Raw genomic sequence first — 22,056 nt, 5'->3', positions numbered from 1 at the left:
CTCTGCTCTGCTTCCTCATTTGCTCCCTTGCAATTCTTCATTTAATCTTGAAAAGCAGAGATTGTGGCGTTATCGTGGAAACTAATGAGACTGGAGATGTTCTAAAAAAATGTTTGTTTTTTTTTAGTAACTCACTTCACCCTAAAAGGTACAAATCGTTCTCTTTCTTGCCTTTGACAATCACCAACTTCTGCAAATGTAAATCTGCCTGCTTCTGGAGATCACTGAGTCAGAGCAGAAAGTTAATGAACCACAGACAACCCAACTATAGAAAATGCCATTTTTGCTCTCCGGTGACGTGAACATCTGTGCATGGCAGCTACCATCTTGCGTTTTCCGATGCCACATCCTGTTTCAGGCAGCGGGTGCAGCGGGGTTTTATTTTTGAAATCTGTACATGACAATACCAACCTCAATAAAAAAAAAAAACTATAGCCCTGAACAGCTCAGTGATCTGGAGGATAAAGAGTTTGAATCTCTGTGTGTGCAAGTACAAGATTCACGAAGTGTAAGCTTTGGTGCAGTATTGATGCAGCTTTGGTGAGTATTAACGAAAGAAACTAAGATATGCCTTGACCCGTTGTGATCTTCAGAAGAGCAGCAGGTGTTGTGAGACAGTAAGGAGAGGTATGTCAATGAATTAGCCTTGAATGGGAGAAGTGGAATTAATTTGTGTTGACTTTCCAGTTTAAGAGAGTAAGCTTCTGGACAGAACCATTCAGCACAGGCGCTAGAGGATATTGAGAATATTAAGTGCTATGAAATATTCTGGCACTTTTCCTGTTGTTGGAACCACATGACCTGAAGTGTTAGAACAGTTCTATGATACTGTTAGAATAATCATGCTTTGAAGTTGAAGTGCTGGAAACATGTTAGCTTATGGCGTCTTGTATTGGAATTTCACTGAACATAGGATGGAGAAGCAGGACAAATCCCTTCACCACACCCTTATCCTGATGGCCAAACTGTTCTTCGCACTCATGTGTCTCTCAGATTGCTCACCTGACTAAACCGCTTTTTGGTTTGGCTCAAGTTAAGTCACATTTACAGCACTAGCTATAGTTTCTTTGCCATAAAGGAGCATTTATTCATAAATCCATACTGACAGAGCTGTACGACATAGCCTTGGGCCTGATGACCATCATAAATGTGTATTTTAAGGATCATTGTGCGGCAGCTTTGCACATTCTGTATGCACACATTTATCTGCCTACATCAAAGACATGAAAGCTCTAAAAGGAAACCACTATCTGCTATAGCATAATAATGGTCTGGTACTGAAAGCACTAAAAAGACTCACGACCCCAAGGGACTCCATCCCAGTCACTGGGTGGAAAGGATTTCCTGTAAAGACTCAAGGAAAAACATAACAGAAGTCAAATCACACCACATCTACACCCCTTAAAAACAATTTATACACAGAGGATTCTAAATTAGAGGAGAGTGAATATATTGATTAAATTAAATTCAAATGGAAACTTTGTTTTTAAAGGGAGCTACTTGTAGAAAGAAACTAGAGGGTGTCGGCTTCAACAATATGCATGGCTAGCTTGTTCCAGACTCCCACTACCCTTTGTATCAATGAAAAGTCTCTTGTTTTCACTCTTAAATTCATTTCTCCCCGTACTGTTCTGTTGCATTATCTCCTTTGTGTTTCACTGTTAATTTTGAAGAAATGTGATGCTTTGACTTTGTCAGGGCCTTTGAGGATTCCGAATACCTATATCTGATCAATTCGTAATCTTGCCTGTTCAGGATTCATAAGGCACAATTCCTTTAATCTATCAGTGCAGGATATTCACTTAAGCCCCAAAATGTAAAAGAGTGCTCTTCTCTGGTCTGATTCCAGAGAAGCAATATAATTTTTTGTAAAGAGATAATCACAATTGAACCCAATGTCCTAAATGAGGTCTTACTCGTACTATTTTTGCATAACATCCATTGATTTCAATTCTACACTTGGCCATATAACCAAACTTTGCTTTTGTTCTGCTTCCACACATTGCCACAACAAAATAAAATGACGAGTCAACATAATCTCCTAAATTTTAATTTCAAAGAGGACTCTCCTATAGTTTATATGGAGTACAATAGTACAATATTATTTAAAAAATGAATGATTAGATATTTTTTTAAATCTATCCCTCTGGTATGAGTTAGTACAAAAAATGTCATTAGTAAGAAAATGGCTTTTTTACTCAGTGGCTTTAACAGGACCAACAGAAAGATGAAGAGGGACTTGTGATTACTGGTATGTGGGAAAGAGGAGCAGAAAGACCTCAGACTAGATCCACACAAAAGAAGTATTATTTGCTTGTTGTCAAAATAACTTTGTCACAATGTGTTTGCGATGCTAGTTCATAAACCACAGCAAATTTCTACCACTTCTTTAAACCCAGTCACATGCATGGCATAACACTGCCACAAAAAGGCAAAGCAGAAAAATGTTTCGGGAAGATTTCTGGAGACATCATTGGAGGGCAAACAGAACAATATGATAGACTGCAGAATGGTTTCTGTTTACCAGGAGAGAAAGATTTAATTGTGACAGGCTATCAAAGAGGATCCAGGTTTAGGTAAGCTAACACTTTTGCATGAATCTGATTAGCACATTGCGAGCACCTCTGCTGTTTTTATAGCCTTGAGAATTTGTATCTAAAGCTCTTAGGATTCTGGTAATTCATCTTGGGCAACTCCATATGATCATTCTACAAAATATTTGTCTCTGTTAAGGTAACGTGAGGATCTTGAGTCTTTGATTGACACTGAAAGTTCTCAAAAACAAGTAGATTTGCCAACACTTGTTTGTTTATTTATAAATATATGAATTTCTACATTGTCTTGTGTCTTTTTCTAAAATGTTCTAGTGGCAGGAAAATATTTTAGAGTGACGTCTCACAAAAGAAGTCTAAAATCTACTGTAAGGACTGTGTGTCCTGAAACAACACACTGTTTCGGTCAATAGCTACTGGAAATTACATCTGGACTCCAAGAGCTATGTACTTATAATTGGAGGCAAGAATATACATACAATTTTTGATACAGTGATTCATTTTGACCGAAAGACATTCAATAAGGACCAGGTTAGAAAAAACGGAGATCTTGGAAAACGTTAGAAAGAAAGGAGACAGACGCAGGGGCCTTTCCAGGCGTGTGAAGAAATGCAGGAAAAAGCAGGAATCTGATACACAGAGAAACCAATCAAACAGGCTCAAAATGCGTAGGAGGGATCCAGACATCCAGCAAAATGCACAGCATCTTCTCTATAATCGTCATCATGGAAGGACAGCGGTATATTTCCCGATTCCGCTGCAGTGACACAACCTTTATCTAGAGAATTGTTCTAACTGTACTAACATGTCAAGGATGGATGATGGAAATCTGGGAGGTGATTCTGGGGGGAATTCACATCTATACTCAACAAAGCATGCCATCCATAGGCTCAAAGGCCAAAACGATCTCCTTCTGACTTATTAAAATGTTTCAAGAAGACAACTATGAGTTTTCAGTCTGAGCTTCCCACTCAATTTTTCAGTCTGCGAAGATAAAACTCTTGAAGAAGTACTTTTAATCGGAAGGGGGAAAGCTCAAATCCTGAAATTATAGTAGTCATGCCCAGGACTCCAGCAAAGTGCTCCAACATCCTCCAGGGACAACTAAGTTACCTCCTCCTCTCTCCCCCATTCAATTACAGTACATCAGTCTTTGCTTTCCAGGCTGACTATCTCCCGCATCCTGGTAATATGGTACAGTGCAGCAAAATGCACAGCATCTTCTCCGTAATCGTCATAATGGGAGGGGAGTGTTATATTTCCTGACTAAGCTGTGGTCACACAACCTTTATTTAGAGAATTGTTCTAACTGTACTAACATTTCAAGGATGGATGGGCTTTAAAAAAAAAAAGGTTTGGGACCACCACATATTTCTATTACAGAACTGGACACTGCACCAGGAAATGTAAGTAATGATTACTTGTGATATTAAACGCATGCCAAAAGTAATACAGAGCCTCCTACTTCTGCAACCAGATGCTTTTAGCTAACGAGACAGTGCTGCTTTGAAATGGCCATTTGTCTGGTGCTGAAAAGGCTCTTGTACCTTTCATGAAACATTCTGTCAAAGTCTGTAGTCTGTTTATCATCCTGACTAGTGCATGCTGGATTTAAGTGTACCTCTCTGGTATCAATCTTGTCTTTAATGGAGAAAGCTGAAATGGGCCAATTCAAATAAATCAGATAACTTTTCTAGGAGTACAACACTGCAGGCAACCTTTACTGTTAGATCTAAGGTGCAGGAGATAAAACTGAAACATTTCAATACAATCAATTCATTTTTTTTTCAATCTAGCTGATGCTATACAACATTAATGATAGTATTAGCATTAATATTTTATGTTACAAGTTGCATAGAAAGCCATTAAAACATGACACATCTTTGCTGAATTGTTCGGGTATTTACAAATAAAAAAAATGAAGCTTTTGCTACAAGTACTTATTTTAGATTTTTATGCCAATGACTTGGTAATGGCATTGTCACATTGATCTTATTTTTTTAATAATTAAAATTGCATTTTAGAAGTGCTTTGAAAAACTCTCAAAGCCTTTTCACATTTACAGTGAATTACTTTTTCTATTCTCACATGTACAAAACCTCAATTAACTTTTTTCATTCATTTCTAGTTCTGATTTAGTTTACTTTCGTTCCCCATATTTAGCTCCCAGTGAGTTAAAGCAATGTTGCATTAAAAAATACTACTTCTTCTCTACTTCTTCATACAGCACACAAACAGAATTCACAGCAGTAAACTAGGTTAAAATGTGGTTGGTTAAACACTTACATGTATGTCCCTACAGACTTCATAGTTAACATTATTATGGGTGCGGGCGTGGTTAGCAATACTGCTCATGGGTTTTTTTTTTGCCTCCTTTGAAGAGAAAACCAGCAGAAGCTTTAATGTGGTTATAGAAACAAAGCAGCACTAATGGTAGTCTCACAGAAGGCTTGCAATGTGACTCTTGTGTATCACACAGCCCCCTAGTATTAAAGGGAATTCACACACTATGGGAAATGATATCAAACAAATTATATAAAAAGTGAACAAATTAGGTACCCAAATGCCTTGCATACACAAATATGGCCAATGTGGAACTGTAGGAGGTTTCGTATGTGTTTGGCCCCATTTAAGGAGAAGTGCCTTTTATTAATAGTAATTGCTGACATATGTAAAATTCACCTTGTCGACTGCATAGTACAAGTCTTGTCTAATGAAAGTGCACTGAAATGTTGGTTGTTTCATCTTTTATCACAAGCTGAAATATCTCTTCTAGAAGGTGTTGCCATTGCTAAATCTCATTAAACCACAAGAGATAACATTCCAACAAAATCTTAGCATTAATAATTTAGAATAATTTCAAACAATAGTTTACAGTCTATATACCACCAATTTCACTCATTCTATTGTCTCCTTGCAGCTGAAATGCCAGAAGATTTTTTTTTATCTTTCCTGGAGGCAATTGGATAAATCTTTCATGCTCTAAAATAAGCAACAATCGATCACACAGATAGGATAGGATTCCCACAGCCCTCAGTCAAATTAAAATCTTAGATTTTTGGTATCTTATCTTTAAATGCCACTACACAACAGTCCCCTCAGCTCTCTTGGTATCCTTATCAGGTTAAAATAACAGAATTAACTTTATTCTCATTTGGCTTGACGATGTAAAAACACTGCCATGAAAACCAGCAGTACCGCCGGTCAAGTCATAGGATGCCCTTCAGTGACTTCCCTCTTGCCCCGACACCATGTGATGATCTCAGCTGGCAGAATGGCACACTTTCAGGTTTCCTTCTGAGTCATGTGCAGCCCCTTGTTGTTTTGCGTTCCTTCACAACTGTGAACTAATCAAACACTGGCAGCACGCCCGCAGTACTGTACCATTTCCACAGAACCCCAGCTCCTGGTGTCAGCTGGAAAATCCACAGTGACTCACGGTAGGGGTTGTCCTGTCCTTTAACAAAGCCACTTCACATCCCACAAATCCCCACTGCCTCTAAATGTTCGGCCTGTCTCTTGGGATGAAACATTTCTATTCATATTTGAAGACATTCAAGTACAGTAGGGAGCTGCGTCAGCATGCGTAGGCTGCAAAAGAAAAGGTAAAGGTTTATTCCATGCCAAAAGGAAAAGAAAAGAAATACAATATTTTGGCCGTGGAGCCTTCTTCACACACCTGAAGAAGGTTCCACAGCCGAAATGTTGTGTTTCTTTCTTTACCTTTCAGCGTAGACCTTTACCTGTTCCTTTAAAATATTTGTTCCTAGAGAAGCTATTTAGTTCCCAGGGACTTTAAGTGTAATATACTGTATATAGATATGGAATTCTAACATAAACAAAGTATTACACACTGATAAAGCCACATATATCTTGACCTCTAAGTAAATCTTGGACAAAGACAAGTTTCTCAGCCTGTTCCATTCTCCAGCTGCCCACAGTGGTGTACTAAAACTGTCACTTTCCTCATTGAAGGTGGCTGCACTTCAGAACTTGAATTTCTGAATGATGGCTGTGTTTTTCTAACTTTGAGAACCCCTCAACTTGTGTTCCTGTTATTGAGATGTTAACTTAGAAAGATGGCATGATGTCACTGTAGCACAAAGATCATTGACGGGATAATTCTGAAGCTGCAAACACGATAAATAGGTTAACAATGATTCAGAGCACTGACAGATAATGACTGATGGATTACAGATACCCCTGGTAATTCCATCCACATGCTGATGAGATTATTGTAAGGTTTTATGGATTTTAGAAACAATGAATACAGTTGTGGAGGTTATAGTGATTTGAAAATATGGAAATGACTGTAGGATGCAGGAGTTATCAGAAACAATGTCGTAAATAGCAGCTTTGTTGGAATGTTGCATAAAGTATCACAAGACTAAATGTTTCAGTGTTTCCGCAACCAGACGTGGAGGTTAAATGTCTAGGAGCATAATCTGTTAAGGGAGCATTTTAGCAGAACAATGTGTCACGTCATTATCTACCACTATATACAACTGGTTATCTGGGCAGAGCTCCTCTACAGCTGTGGTTTGTTCTGATGGCTGGTACCAGGATGCAATTTTTTTATTTTGGGTTGTTGTCATGCAATAAACACACTTAGTCGTGTTCTAAATTAATTTAGAATGTATTTCTAAAGCTTAGAGACATACAGCATTCATCCATCCAATTTCAGTTACTGCTTCGTTCAATACAGCCAGGGACTAATCCAGCAGACAACAGGCACAAGGCAGGACACACCCTGGATGGGATGCCAGTCCATCACACGGCACACACACTCATATGGGGGACCATCTAGAGACTCCCAGCTAGTCATGTGTGCCTTTGCACCAGAGGAGGAAAGCCAAGCACGTAGAAAAAGCCACAAAAAGCATCGGTAAAAATGTGCAAACTTCACCCAGAAGGTACCATAAGCCAGAATTGAATCTAAGTCCCAGGAACTTTGTTATTTTGAAGCAGTGGTACTAAGAGCTATGCATTAATGCTGTGTACACACTCAGCATTCAGTTAATTAACATTTGCTTATACTGTATATCGCAATCAAAAGAGCACTTGTCTTGTTAAATTTAAAAGACACCAGTCCACCCTCACACAGTTAGCTCAGTTAAAGCAAAGCATAGCATGGAGAAAACCAAGTGGAAAAGTAGAAAATGTTTATTTTACTTTGCCTAATCTTTGCTGTTTATTGCTTTGGTGTGGATCAGCACAGAAACCTGATTTTAGCACAATGAAGACAGCAGTGATGTGCACAGACTTGTGGGTAACGGATATCATCCTTCAAACCCCCAGCCTAGAGTTCTGAAGGGCAACCATAAGCATGTTCTGCACCCCGGAGGAGGAGGACAAGTCTGAATCCACAGAGGAGACCATACTTACTCTGGAAACTGACGACACCCAGAGTGAAGATGGACGCTCACAGACTTCCAAAGGCAAGAAGAGTCTGCTGTCCTCTGCTTTCGGCATCGGTGGGTCAGCGGAGAGCAGAGTGCCCATGGACACAGGCTACCAAGAAGACATCACAGAACCAAAGCCCAAAGTCAAATTCAACTTAAATTTTGACAAGTAGGTTGTCCCATACGTTCTTGGGTGTTCGGCTGTTGCTGTATTAGTAATCATAGACTGTTTGATTCAATTTTCAACCAGCTGCCATAGTGAAGACAGAGTTCTGACAGTCAAACAGGCAACGTGCTGGTAGCAATACATCATTACCTTGTTAAATAAATTGTTTAATTGTAGATGCCTTGCATCTTTTTTTAGAACTGATTTCTCCCTTTTCACAATGACAGACATTCCTGAATCATAGGACTTATGTACAAGAGTGCAGGGCTGTAGGCTTACCAGCCCCTTTCTGACGGTTTACTTGTGTTCTTGGGAGCGGGGATCCACTGTCCCTTGCTTGTTGGGTGGAAGCAGCTCCAGTACACTCTGCTGAAGAAGTGGGCGACCTGTGGTTTTCTTGTCTTGGACCTGAAGGAAGGTACGAGGAGAGGCCGGAGGAGAGGGCAAGAGGCAGACCCCAGCCGGGAAATTTGACGTGAAAAAGCTGTTTGAGGCCGTGGCCAGTGGAGAAGTCAAGCAGTTGGATGGTTTAGAAGAGTACCTGCGCCAGACCATGAAACGTCTCACAAATTCAGAGTTTAAAGGTAAGAGCGGGGATGCGAGCTTCACACTACACTACAAACTTCTAAGTCCTTTCTTGAGATGGTCAAGCCCTGATATGCTGAGCTGGAATCAAGTCAAGGAAACCTCTGATGGGTCTTGATTATAGCTGAATTCAGTGCTCATGAGTCATGCTGGGACAGATTGAGGTAGCTAGATTACACCACAGAGATCCTGCTGGAGTAATCTTAAAGTACCCTTGGAAGCCATAATTTCCTGATGCATTATATACCAACCAATCAATATTCCTTGTGGCTTTTTTGGAAAGGTGCCATTTTTTATTATATGAGAATCTGCCCAAGTTTCAGCAATAATTGCAAAGAGACCCGTTAGGCAAATCTGTCAGGCTCAGAGAAACAAACTGACACTAAATGAATGGAGTGAACATCCCTAATGGATCTCACTTTTCACCGATGTTTGACACCAGGCTAAAGTATTGGTTGGTATGTTAACATATATTTCATTAAAGACGCTTGGAAGCAGAGAGAAATAAAATAGACCTACTAACATGAACGCAAACAACCTATTATCCGAGATCTAGCCTTTTGTACCGTACTTCATAGTTGTTTAACCTTATACAAAGGTTATAAAGGTAAGCTTCTGTAACCTTCATTTAATAAAATTTTCCATGCACTTAGATTTCATCTGGAGATTCGAGTCAAGAGCAACTGATCTGAAATGACTCACCTGTCGCGGGTGCTTCATTGCAGTTTTTTTTAAACCCTACGGACTGTCTTCTGCTCAATGCCTTTCAGACCCATCCAATGGTAAAACCGCCTTACTGAAAGGTCTCCTGAACCTGAAAGACGGACATAACGACACCATTATGGTGCTTCTTAACATTGCGGAAAAAACAGGCAACTTAGAGGATTTCATTAACGCAGCATATACAGATAGTTATTACAAAGGTAAGATAAACTCTTCTTTTTTTCTCGCAGGAGATGTACAAGAGATGTACAGTGACTTACAAAAGTAATCACCCCCCTTTCAGCGGCCTCCCATTTTGTAGAATTAGAAATGATGTGCACACATCTTTATCAAGTGAAGGTTTTAGCTTGAAACGCCAGTGTTCAAAGTTGTGCACTTTCTATGGGAGAATTTTAAACGACAGCCAAACCTTCCAAGAAAAATAACAAATAAATACAATTTGTTGATTGCTTTAGCCGTGGGGATTGGTAAGAGAATTCTCAATTAAGTGGGGAATATCATGCTGACAGTGTATTGAGTCATATATGTGTGTGTGTCTGTGCACTCACAGGTCAGTCCGCCCTTCACATCGCCATCGAGAGGAGAAGCATGCACTTTGTCAAATGTCTCATACAAAAGGGAGCAAACGTGCACGCCAGGGCCTGTGGGAAATTCTTCCAGCTCAACAGAGGGTCTGGCTTCTATTTCGGTAAGCGGTATTAACACAGCAGGCGGAGGCTGTCAAAACCGAGCCCCTTCACCTTTTATTCCAGCCCTCAGCTGTAGTTATTAGTAGAACGGAGAGCCAGCTACTCTCTCTGATCTGTCACTACCCTTACTTTTACACTTCCTACTGTAAAGAAATTCTCAAAAAGCTTGGTTGTCTGGGGACCACCAATGCATTTTCAACCAAAAGAGGGAAGATTTTGTCTTTACCTTAATTCCTGTGCTAAATTTCTCCCTGTATTTAATTGTCTGACCCCTGTATATTTATTAGTATGTATTCTATTGCTTATTCTTCCTTCTGCATGTAAATGTACAGTATTTGCTATATAATGTATGAGGGATTGGGACCTGTTTTAGTGAGCGCCTGTATGGTGCTGTGATTCAGTCAGTACAGAGGGTTTCGGTTCAGGTGTCACAGTTAAGAAGTGAACCCCCATTAACCCCTCTGTGAATGTGGCCCAGGGGAGCTGCCCCTGTCCCTGGCAGCCTGCACCAACCAGCTGGAGGTAGTGGTGTTCCTCATGGAGAACCCCTACCAGAGTGTGAAAGTCACGGAGAGGGACTCCATGGGCAACACGGTCCTACACGCTCTGGTGGTGGTGGCCGACGACACGCCCGAGAGCACCAGGTTCGTCACCAAGATGTACGACGAGATCCTGATGAGGGCGGCCAAGCTGCACCCCAAGGTCAAACTGGAGGACGTCACCAATAACCAGGGACTGACCCCGCTGAAGCTGGCAGCCAGGACTGGCAAACTCGGAGTAGGTTCTCTGCGATGCAAAGTTCATGCACAGTAGCTGCTGCTGTTGCACTATGCTGCTGCCAACCTGCATTATATTGCATTACCTGTTTCAGTGCATTTACTGCACACACCACTGACATATCACGTGTCTGTGATCTGTAATGCTTTCCTGGTAAATGTACTGTCCTGGGCCACTTGGGTGGAGTGGTGGCTCTGTGGCTAAGGATCTGCGCCTGTGGTTGCCGGTTCAAATCCCGCAGCCGGCAGGGGAATCCTACTCCGTTGGGCCCCTGAGCAAGGCCCTTAACCCCAACTGCTCCAGGGGCGCTGTACAATGGCTGACCCTGCGCTCTGTCCCCAAGCTTCTCTCCCTGTCTGTATGTCTGTGTCTCACGGAGAGCAAGCTGGAGTATGTGAAAAGACGAATTCCTAATGCAAGAAATTCTATAGGACTAATAAAGCGATGTTATGTTATGTTGTAAGTCTCTGCAGAGACAGTAACCCCTGTGTCTCGGTGTGATGCTGCGCACACTGCAGGTTTAGCCCAGTAGAGCCCTGCCTCAGTGTCGCCTCCACTTCTGCTCTTCCAGCTGTTCAAACACATAGTGCGGCGGGAGATCAAGGACAGCGAGTGCAGGCATCTCTCCCGGAAGTTCACAGAGTGGGCGTACGGGCCGGTGCATTCCTCCCTCTACGACCTGGCGTCCCTGGACTCCTACGAGCCAAACTCGGTGCTGGAGATCATCGTCTACGGCAGCGAGATCCCAGTAAGTCGGCACAACGAGACCCCTCAAGAGCAAAATAATACATTTCAGAATCCTGGACGCGGGCCTTAAAGGCCTATTTTTCTGAATGTGGCCAGTCTTGAAATGTGCTTCATTTCAAAGTCCATCCCTGTGTAGGGAAATTCTAATACTGTACTGATGAGGACGCTCTCTCGGAGTGGAGTGGAGATAATGGATGAGTTAAAGGATGGACACGGTTGCCCAATTTGATTGCACAAAAGCTAATTGGGAATCAACATGCAGACTGGGTAATGCCAAGGGTACAATAGTGAGACAGAGAACCTTTTACAGGTGCAGCCCAGAAAGAATTACGACAATGGCACAATATGTGATATAGTTCTACACTAGTCTCTTGCGATTTAACTGACATGTGCTTGTATAATCAACGTCCCTGTTGGCTTTTTCTTTCTTGCAGAACCGCCATGAGCTGCTACAGGTTGAGCCTCTCAATAAGCTGCTCCAGGAGAAGTGGGATAGATTTGCAAGCAAGATATTTTTCTTCAATTTCTTCGTCTACGTGATCTACTTGTCTGTTTTTACCACCGTCGCCTACTTCAGACTTGAAGGAAAGGTGCGATCTCTTTTTCTTATAAGAGTGCAGTCAAATCGAAAGAGCAAAAATTTGAATGCATTAAAAATGCATTCGATTTTTTTTTTTAAAGCGAATCGACCTACAAGTTGTCAAGGTCAATTCAAGTTTTTTCTTGAAAAGCTACATCCTGTCAAATTGAGGTCCTTTCAACTCCAAATCCAACTGCACTGTGACTGTGCCAAACGGACTGCATTGAGTTGCAGGATTTCTTAATTGAACTGCTTAATGCCTTTAAACAGTCATCGACAATGATTATAAAAGCTTTTTTGTGTCTGAAGGTTTTTCCGGAATTAATCCATATTTTCTTGGAAATGCAGCCACCCTTCCCGCTGGAACATTCAACTAAAGGATACCTCCGCCTGACTGGGCAGCTCATCGGTGTTTCAGGAGCAATTTACTTCTTTTATAACGGCGTATGTATCCCAGTCTGCTTCCCTGACCATGCTTGATTTCTAATTCCCTAAAATATCTTGTCATCAAAATATGATTCCACTCAAATCCCTGAACGTTTTGGAAAATCTTACTTAAACTAAGTAATACTGACATTTTTGCTGATGTGGAATGTTAATTTTAAGAGACTTTGATAAGGGGCAAAAAAAACTGTCAGATTCTGTCCCTTTGCTAGGAACAAGACTTATGCCCAAGAGCAGAAGCAATGCTGTTTAATACATTTGTGTTCCTAAAAAGAAAAGCAAGTTATTATGGATATAATGAATGATGAAAAGACTTATTCTATCCTTCACTTTTGATACATCCTAATGAACCTGTCTCCCATTTTCAGATTGTGGACTTTAAACGAAAGCGACCAAAACTAGATTCTTTGCTGATCGATGGATACTGCGAAATCCTTTTGTAAGTTCCCACTGACTTGCCTTTATGTTCTATTTCTGATTAGCACTAAGTCAGGGGTCTCTAGCTCTCGTCCTGACTGGTCCAGTCAGTCCAGGGGTCTCCAGCCCTGGTCCTGGGGAGCCCCAGTTCAGTCAGTCCAGAGTACTGACTTCTAGAGTACTTAGATTTCAGATCACTTTCATTCATCACAACGAAATCTGTCCATAGCTTTAGAAATTGGTTCTGGAGATTGGTGACTGGGAGCTCTCCGGGAGCAGGGCTGGACCTTTGCGGTAAAAACAGCTTGCGATCTGAAAAATAAAGATATATAATTTGTCAATGTAAGCAAATTATTTTCTTTATTTTAAAGTAACTGAGTAAACGAACCCAGCCCCAGATGAGGTATTGAGAGATGTGAGGTACTTGAGACAAGACGTTTGTCCTTAGTTCCTACAGAATGGCACGAATGCGTGTCCTGTGTCCTCAGCTTTCTCCAGGCTGTCTTCTTCCTGACGTCCTCGGTGTTGTACACCTGTGGCAGGCAGGAGTATGTGGCCTTCCTGGTGATCTCTCTGGCCCTCGGTTGGGTCAACCTGCTCTACTTCTCCAGAGGATTCCAACACCTGGGCATCTACAGTGTCATGATACAGAAGGTCCGTGAAAAGAAGCAACAATATACATTAATCGCATCTTTTTATGACACAAAAGACGCACAGCATTTAGGCAGAGAGACTTGAGAGGTCGCTAGGAATTCTCTAGTATGTGTGTTAGATGAAAGCCTTAGCAACCATTTCCAAAGTGTCTGCGTGACTCATTTTTTAACCAGAGAGGAGTTAATCAAAAACCTTGACCAGCAGGAGGCGCTCAACCTCGGAGACTTTGAGATCAGAGCAAAGTGGTGACCCCTGTCCCGGCATAGCAAGGACAAACGAGGGGAGGAAGCAACACGCTTTCAAAGGACTACAGAAACTGTGTAGATGTGCGACTGCTGTCTTCGTGCTCCTCGGCAGCCTGTACTTGAGACACAACAATCAATAACAAGAATTTGAACATCCATATACTGGATATATATTAAAATTTACTTTAGCGGCTTTTTCTTTCCTATATAGATGATACTGGGAGACATTTTACGCTTCCTCTTCGTCTACATCGTCTACCTCTTCGGGTTTTCTGCAGGTACTGGTCTTCCTCTTGGCTTAGCCTGCCCGACCTTCAGGGGCCAGGCATTTATAATCAATTCCCGATAGATGCCCCACTTCCAGTCGCCCCCAGCTAATTCAGGTCTTGCCTTAACAGCATTAGTGCCACTCTTTATGGGATCATTGGATTATTGGGAAAGGCTACACGGGCTTTTAAGATGCTTGTCTGGGAGATGGTGGCTTATCCCATCAGGGTGCTGCTTGTTACTACAGTTACTACTGCTCAGATTTCCTTCTGTTTTTCCACAGGCCAGTAAGTTGCTGGCTGTTCACCCACCAGACGACCTTAACTTCGATATGGTCAGAGCCTTCAGTCTTAGGGGTTTATTCTAAGGACCTGATTCCAAAGCCATTTAAGGGTTCAGTAGTGGGTAAAGTGTACACAGTGTATGTAAGTTATACAAGAGGTTTGAACAGGGAGCTGTGTCAATGTGTGTTGGTAGCAAGGGTATAAGCAGAGGTTAATTCAATGCTGAAAAATAGTAAAACAACAGTCGTGGAGTTTTATTCAGGTGCCTTCTTTCTACTTTTCAGCTTGCAATTAATTGTTACTTGTTGTTATACGTCTTAAGTGACCTTATAGCCAGTGCTTTTAAATTTCTTCACTGAAATCTTTATCCTAATAGACATGTGTATCTGAAGCAAAGATCATGAAACCTATTTTTTTTAAATGCAGGGAACACATGTATTTAAGCAAAAAAAAAAGACAGTTGCGGTTATTTCAGCTTTTTTCCCCCCGTAATCCGCACGAAATCAGTGCAAAACCGGAAAAGAAACGGTTAGAAGCCGGAGTACGAAAAAGCGTTAAAAGATGCCGGTTGTAACTTTCGATAGAAGAGTTTGTGATTGAGAAATGAGGCAGGCTGGTTTCCATGGTGGTGTTTAGATAAACCCACGATGGTCCTGACTTGCGGCATTTTACCGGCAGCCATAGTGACGCTGTTAGAGGAGCAGCCTGCGCCTCCGCTCAGCGGCAACGGGACAGCGCCGAACGGCACCGGCACGGAACCCAACCCCACACCCGGGAACCCCCCGGACGACTGCAAGAAGCAGTCCTACAACAACTTCTACTACACCACGCTGGAGCTCTTCAAGTTCACCATCGGCATGGGCGACCTGGAGTTCACCGAGCAGTACAGGTTCAAGAAGGTCTTCTACTTCCTGCTCATCTCCTACATCATCCTGACCTACATCCTGCTGCTCAACATGCTCATCGCGCTGATGAGCGAGACGGTGGAGAGGATCTCCCGAGACAGCAAGAGCATCTGGAAGCTGCAGGTAACGAGCCGGCCACATCTCTCTGGTGCTGCTCCTGTGGCAGTGTGGCAGCAGGCTGACGTGTGCTTTAGCTGGATGCAAACGTCGCTTGAAAACGAGCCGCTTAATAATAACAACGACAATAATAATAATAATTCCTTACACTTACATAGAGCTTTTCCACTCAAAGCACGTCTGCCCTCAAGATGAGGAGATAAGACAAAGTTTAAAGAAAACATGTCACAAATATGAACTTGCAGCAAGACGATTAATCGTGCACTTTCCACAGTTAAAGTAAGGCTCTTTACTTTAGAGTCCTCATGCCAGCAAGATCAAATCACCAGGCAGCACTTCCCTATGCAAAGATTAGTGGGAGTCTGGAACAAGCTACCCACCCCTACTGTAGAAGCCAGTACCCTGTTTTCTTTAAGAAACCTTGGATCTATTAGCTGCTACCTCCCCAAAGGGATAGGGGCACCAAAGGGCCTCCTCGCTTGTAAGCTTTGTCATGCACAGTGTGTTCAGATATTGGCCCTGCAACGGCCCTGCTGTACCCAGACAATTCGAGTGCTATGATGATGAGCCTGGCGGCTGTGGGGCCCCAGGTGATGCAGCGCGGTGCTGTTGTCCTCAGAGGGCCATCACCATCCTGGACCTGGAGAAGAGCCTGCCCTCCTGCCTGAGGGCCAAGCTGCGCTCCGGGGTGCTCAGGGAGCTGGGCCCCAGCCCCGGGGACGACTGCCGCAGGTGTTTCAGGTAAACGCCGCCGCGTCTCCGAAACCAGCAACCTGGCATTCGGGAGCCGTCCCCTCCAGGAGAGCGCGACACGTTCTAAAAAACACACGGGGGGGAGGATAATCCGTCAAGAGAACAGCAACCACATACACTGATTCATGTGGTTTAGGGGAACGTCCCACACTGGAAGTCAGAAGAAAATGCACCTTTTGAACAGAAAAGACTACTAAGGGAAGTATTTTTCCAAATTTTGAAGTATTTAAAATTCCAAAAAGCTTTGACCAAGTCAACCCAGGGGACAGTTTTCAAAACCTCTAGTGAAACATAAACCAGTAGACACCGGGAGAGACTTAAGGGGAACTGTGTTTAAAACTGAAAACAGGAGGCCCTTCTTTACACAAAGGGTGCTGGGAGAATGGAACAAGCTGCCCAGCTTTGTTGGTCAATTAGCTACGAGCTTCCAAACGGCCTAGGTAGGCCTCATGGGCCCCTCTTGTTTGAAATCTTTTTATGTTATTCACACTACCACCAATATGGACAGATGGACAGCTCTTGGGGTGGAGCGGTGGCTCTGTGGCTAGGATCTGTGCCTGTGGCTGGGAGGTTGCCGGTTCAAATCCCGCAGCTGGCAGAGGAATCCTACTCTGTTGGGCCCCTGAGCAAGGCCCTTAACCCCAGCTGCTCCAGGGGCGCCGTATAATTGGCTGACCCTGCGCTCTGACCCCCAGCTTCTTTCCCTGTCTGTGTGCCTCACGGAGAGCAAGCTGGGGTATGCGAAAAGACGAATTTCTAATGCAAGAAATTGTATAGGGCCAATAAAGTGATCTTAACACCACTTTGCCGAGAGCAAACATGCTTGTGAAGACCAGGCTTCAGCCTTTAACACTTACCGCTACCAACAATTGACAACCACATCATCACTTGCCCAAGTCAAGGAACCCAACTCGTATGCAAGCTAGGAAAATGCCATTCCAGTCATGAATGCCGTAAGTGTGCAGTAATGGACAGAGAATCCAGAGGAACATAAGAGCGCATGGGAGGTGCACCTTCACTGAACATGAGTCGTAGTTTCTCAAGAACTGGATTAATCAAGGACTAAGGGAGTTCTCTCATGGCTAATGAAGTTATGAAGTTTTTTTGAAGCCTTACATGAAAAACCTGCTGCATCTTTTAAAAGATAATGCGACTGTTTGGTAAACTCTCTCCTCTCCTAGAAGTGCTCTAGATCTATAGTCCTCTTACTACATTTGTTGACTGCCATTCTCAAGTCAACATGTGTGCATTTGAGAAGTGCTTTGTTTCATGTTTTTGTCTGCTGCCTTAATGGTTTTAGAAAGGGGAAAAGCTGCCAGCCTTTCTGAAATGTGTTGTATCCTTGTGTTTGGTTCTATGTAAAATATTTTGGGCTGTCCTCTGGGATAGAAAGTGTCAGAATTTATTCATTCACAATGGGAACCTGTTGTCTGTTCAAATGCCAGGGTGGAAGAAGTCAACTGGGATACGTGGAATTTAAACCTGGGCATCATTAATGAGGATCCAGGGAACGAGCCTCAGGAGATCAGCACTATTACTCCTGCAGAAGCCGGGCCTCGTAGAGGTACAATGCACTTTCCCGAGCAACAGCATGTGTCTCTATAGTGCCTTTCATCACACTGCCAGAGCAGGAGAAAAAAAACAATGCAAATAATAAAACAAGAAAAGCAACAAAGTGAAAATGATAGCTACAGCAAAATCATGATATATATTGTACATATCTATAGGCTAGATTGAAGTGCAGCAAATAGCCAGCTCACATTATGGGTAGTATCTCTAAAACAAGAGAGCTGATCAACATGTCGGCACTCTGAGTCTCTTTTGTTAATGCACTTGTCTAAAAACACTGAAAATGACCAGCTGTTTGCCAGCACCTGTTCTTTCGCCATGACCTGCTGTCCGATGTGAAGCCCCCTTGTCATTCCAGCGCGCAGCTGGAGGAACATTGTTCCCATCCTGCGGGACTTCAATCAGGCAAGGACGCAGTCCCCCCAGGAGGAAGAGATGAGGCCGATGTCCAGCAGCCCTCACTGAGGACAGGCCACCAGGGTGATACCCACAGGCAGTGGTGCCACTCGTCTCCCACTCCACACCTGCAAACGAATTCTGTGTGCGCTCAAAGATCAGTACCCAGCTTGAGACATGCACACCTGAGTGACTTCAGCTTACCATCACCATGTTAACTAATGCCTCCTTTATACCTCAGGGGTTATATCTAATTGCTATGTTAAAGAGTGGATTGGTACTTTTTGAATTGGCAATATCTACACTACCTTACTCTCTTACCAGAAGGGTTTGGTGTAAAGACCTTCTCCATTGTACAGATAAATAGGGTTGGGGCAGACTACTCAAAACCTAACCAAATCTTTACCCAATTTACTAATTATCCTAATAAAAATGTTAGCACAGTTTAAATACATGTTAAATTTATAATAAATAAAGAAATACTACAGTAAATCTAGGACTTTACCCTGAATAAAGTGAAGATAGCTTGAAGGATGAAGACTAGGGCACACGGTCATCATCAGCCGAAGTTTCAAGTGGAGAAGCAGGCAGACTTGGGACGGAAAGTAGCGATATCAGAAGTGGATAGCTGTGGTTCATTGTCCTGTGACTCTTTTGATCTTTTGACCAGACATCTTCCCCCTTTTTAACCATTCGTGTATGAGTCCATTCGCATGTCGGAAACTCGCGTAAAAGCAGAGAATTTACAAATAAGCGTTTATACTGCATCGCATTATAATTTCAAGCCCATATTGTTCAACGCGCTTGTAAAAAAAAAGCCAGGATGTAGGAGAAGGAAAAAGAAAAAGGAGCTCAGTTCTTAAGGCAAAAACGCGGGCAAGTGTTAATTTTGATGATCTGCATGTAATTGAAAGTCTGATTTGTAACGTGCAATATTCTCCCATGTATCAATATTATATTGTATTTCTGTTTTCTTTGCTTTTCGTAATGACAATATATTGTAAGATATAGTTACTTTGGATTTTAGATGTTTTAATACAAATATATATTTGACAGAGGCTGCGGGGGTTTAATATCACCGATACTGTACAAACGGAGTAATCGTAGGAAGATCCCAGACAGGTTGCACAGCGCGGGCGAACCTTACAATCAAATGTGACATGATGGATTTTGAAATCATTCGTTAGCACCTGAAGGCACAACATGAAAACGAGAATTGTTTGATTATACAAATGCACCGTAGGTAGGTTCGGACATTCTCTGTCATAGCACTCCAGCGCAATTCAACGGTTCTCAGTCAACTCTACCACTTCACTGCTCTGGATATGAATCGAAACAATGCATATGGCTCCACCTGGCGGCGCACACCAGGAACTGCATCAGTCTTCAAACGGGTGGAAACGAAACGCCTATACTTTCCGAGAGGGACAAGCTGGGTAAATCTGTTTTAAGCCGTTACACCGCTTGAAACTTGAGGGTCTTAAGTATTTAATAGATATGTCATAGAGAAACCTCGCTCCCTATTAATATTTTCGTGCTATATTTTGCCTTTAAAAAGAGTAAAGATGTACAAAATAACCGTTAGCAGGAGGAACTCTTTTCTGACCGCCACCTAGGGCCTGAACGGGTCTATTACAACACTAGTGCACAGACCATTCCGTCACTAAATCTTCAGGAGGGAGAGACCCGTACTTCCCACAATCCGTGGGGAAATACATTTTGAAACACATCAGCACATAAGGCTACTTAGGTCACTGAAGCTCCAACCAAATACCCCAACAATCAGCCCTCTTTCACTGAGGTCTCCCGATAGTCATGGGCACCATGTTCTTTAGGGCAGCAGTCCTGTCCAGCATTGTCTGAAGGGAGGGAGGGCGGGCGCATGTTTTCCTTTCAGAAAGAAAAAACGGCACAGACCACCCAGCCGGGCAAGGTATCAATTAGACAGGTCAGAAAAATACTGTCCCCCTCCCACCAAAAAAAAAAAAGACACAAGACCTGATCCTGCTAGCTTCTCCCTCGCTTTTGCCCTGCATCGTAGTTCAGATGCCTCACTTCCTCAGCACATTAAAGCCTAAATACAACTAAAGAAATCAGTGTAATTGGTATCTATATTTAACAAGTGCTTAGTCAACAGCTTCTGGGACATCGGCTCAGATAAAAGCCAATATCCCTGCCCAAATCTTCTGCAGTCAGATGAATGGGCTTGAAGGGACTCGCTTATTAAAGAAAATGATCCAATGAGATAATAACTTTGTCTAAGCGTGGAGACTGAACAGATGCCATGTTATCAAGGTCAATTTTCTTCTCTGATTCTGTCAAATGAAACAGTCCTAGTTAAAATGAGACCAAAAAAAAGCAGCTCTTAAAAAGACTTTGCCTGTCTTTAAAAGTCAATTAGCAACGCCAGGGCTGGGGGATGCGACGCTATTCTATAATTGAACTCTTCCTTTCCATTCTTCTGCGAAATATCTCCTCAGTGTATTGTGCTTTGATATGCAATAATGCAGAATTTAATGTAAATGGTGGGAGACGGTACACTAATACCAGGGTACAGATGAATGGAACACCTAATTTAACTTGTTCAAAGCCTGGCAGGAACCAGAGAGCATTTAGATAATCTGTCTGAGGGCTTTGTGCTAGAACACTTTGTAAGAATGTCAACTAAGCATTTCTATTATTTATGGCGTTTCAACTTTAATGATTTGCTGGATCAGTAATTTCACCCCATTATAGATTCTGCTTCAACATGTGAATGCCGTGAGCCCTGTAAATAAAAAAAAAAACAGCTAAAACTCACAGCATCTCTGGCAGAATTCAGTAGTTTGTGGAAATTTACATCCATCACACGCTGTCAAACACATTGTATTTGCACAGAGCTGGTTGTCAAGCTAATATGATAGTTGAGCTCCTGCACTGGGTGAACATCCGGCCACTGCCTTTGTATTTTCTGAAAAATCTTACTCCCCCCCCTCCTCATATCTCGAATACTTTGAGGGATTGGTGGTGGTTGGCTGATTGGGCTTCTATTTTCATGTTTCTGCTTAAGAGTTCAGTGTACAGCGATCACATTAAAAGCAAACATACCACCACTGTCAAAAACACTCCAGCATGTGCAGCTTCGACTTTTTTTTTACCCCAAACCGACAGAATTTCTTCCAGTTAAAGGGTTTTCCTTTAATAACTGTACATGTACCCTCTGTCCACATGCAGGTGTCCACATGCCACTCCAAGACCCAGGGTTATTCAAAGTTCTTGGGGGGAAAACAAACTGGGCTGTGGAATGTACACCTTGGCTTCAATTGGAAGACTGAAGCAATACACCACTTTGCACTGCACAACAGCCCAAAAGAACACCATAAAGAGCTTGGGTCCGGTATTGGGAACAAATCTGAAACAATGTAGTTCAGCTGACAAAGCGCCTTGGAAATTAAAACTCAAACAAAACAAAAAAAAGCCATAATCCCCCTGTGGGCAGGCAGCTGTGATAAGCAGGCAGGGAAGTACTGGTACATGAGCCCTTCCTGCGGCACTGGGTCACGCTGTTGGTGTGCTAGCCCCTCCCCTGCCCCCAGGCTGGCTCTTACCAACCGGCATGCTCAACCTGGACAGCCAACTCAAAAAAAACTAAGCACCTGCCAATTTCATCCAAGGCAAAAAAAAGTTTTTGACATAGACCAAGACAACTAACACTAAGAGAAACCAAAGGCCATATTTTGAACCCCACTCAGCTACATTAATTACAGACTGAACTCGAAGCCCTCATCAATATAAAAACAGACTT

The 22,056-nt window shown here is 42.6% G+C and overlaps 1 protein-coding gene across 5 annotated transcripts; it reads left to right on the top strand.

Annotated features, from left to right (window-relative positions):
- The first annotated feature begins 469 nt into the window (after positions 1 to 469).
- trpv1 (transient receptor potential cation channel, subfamily V, member 1) lies at positions 470 to 19,325 on the top strand. Of its 5 annotated transcripts, none has more exons than XM_088906589.1 (16): positions 470 to 540; positions 7,851 to 8,123; positions 8,535 to 8,704; positions 9,476 to 9,628; positions 9,979 to 10,116; positions 10,596 to 10,894; positions 11,466 to 11,642; positions 12,076 to 12,231; positions 12,531 to 12,665; positions 13,034 to 13,104; positions 13,571 to 13,736; positions 14,193 to 14,259; positions 15,211 to 15,560; positions 16,174 to 16,295; positions 17,753 to 17,871; positions 18,235 to 19,325. In XM_088906589.1, exons 2-16 carry the CDS (start codon positions 7,879 to 7,881, stop codon positions 18,339 to 18,341), a joined length of 2,475 nt encoding a protein of 824 aa, XP_088762715.1. In that variant the 5' UTR covers positions 470 to 540; positions 7,851 to 7,878; the 3' UTR covers positions 18,342 to 19,325. The 5 variants fall into 5 exon arrangements, with proteins under 5 accessions (XP_088762715.1, XP_088762717.1, XP_088762718.1 ...); XM_088906591.1 differs by lacking the exon at positions 470 to 540 and adding an exon at positions 2,470 to 2,576 and having other exon boundaries at positions 12,570 to 12,665; XM_088906592.1 differs by lacking the exon at positions 470 to 540 and adding an exon at positions 2,470 to 2,576 and having other exon boundaries at positions 13,625 to 13,736.
- The last annotated feature ends 2,731 nt before the right edge of the window (positions 19,326 to 22,056 follow it).

This window comes from Atractosteus spatula, chromosome 27 (assembly GCF_055471065.1).
Source record: "Atractosteus spatula isolate fAtrSpa1 chromosome 27, fAtrSpa1.hap1, whole genome shotgun sequence".
NCBI lineage: Eukaryota > Metazoa > Chordata > Actinopteri > Semionotiformes > Lepisosteidae > Atractosteus > Atractosteus spatula.
This window is presented reverse-complemented; position numbering and strand designations above follow the sequence as displayed.

What these genes read in the sequence shown, in the direction of transcription:
- trpv1 (XM_088906589.1), top strand. Translation starts at nt 7,879, where the DNA reads ATGTTCTGCACCCCGGAGGAGGAGGACAAGTCTGAATCCACAGAGGAG. An exon ending in CACAAATTCAGAGTTTAAAG is followed by an intron (nt 8,705 to 9,475) that starts GTAAGAGCGGGG and finishes AATGCCTTTCAG; the next exon opens with ACCCATCCAATGGTAAAACC. An exon ending in TCTACGGCAGCGAGATCCCA is followed by an intron (nt 11,643 to 12,075) that starts GTAAGTCGGCAC and finishes TCTTTCTTGCAG; the next exon opens with AACCGCCATGAGCTGCTACA.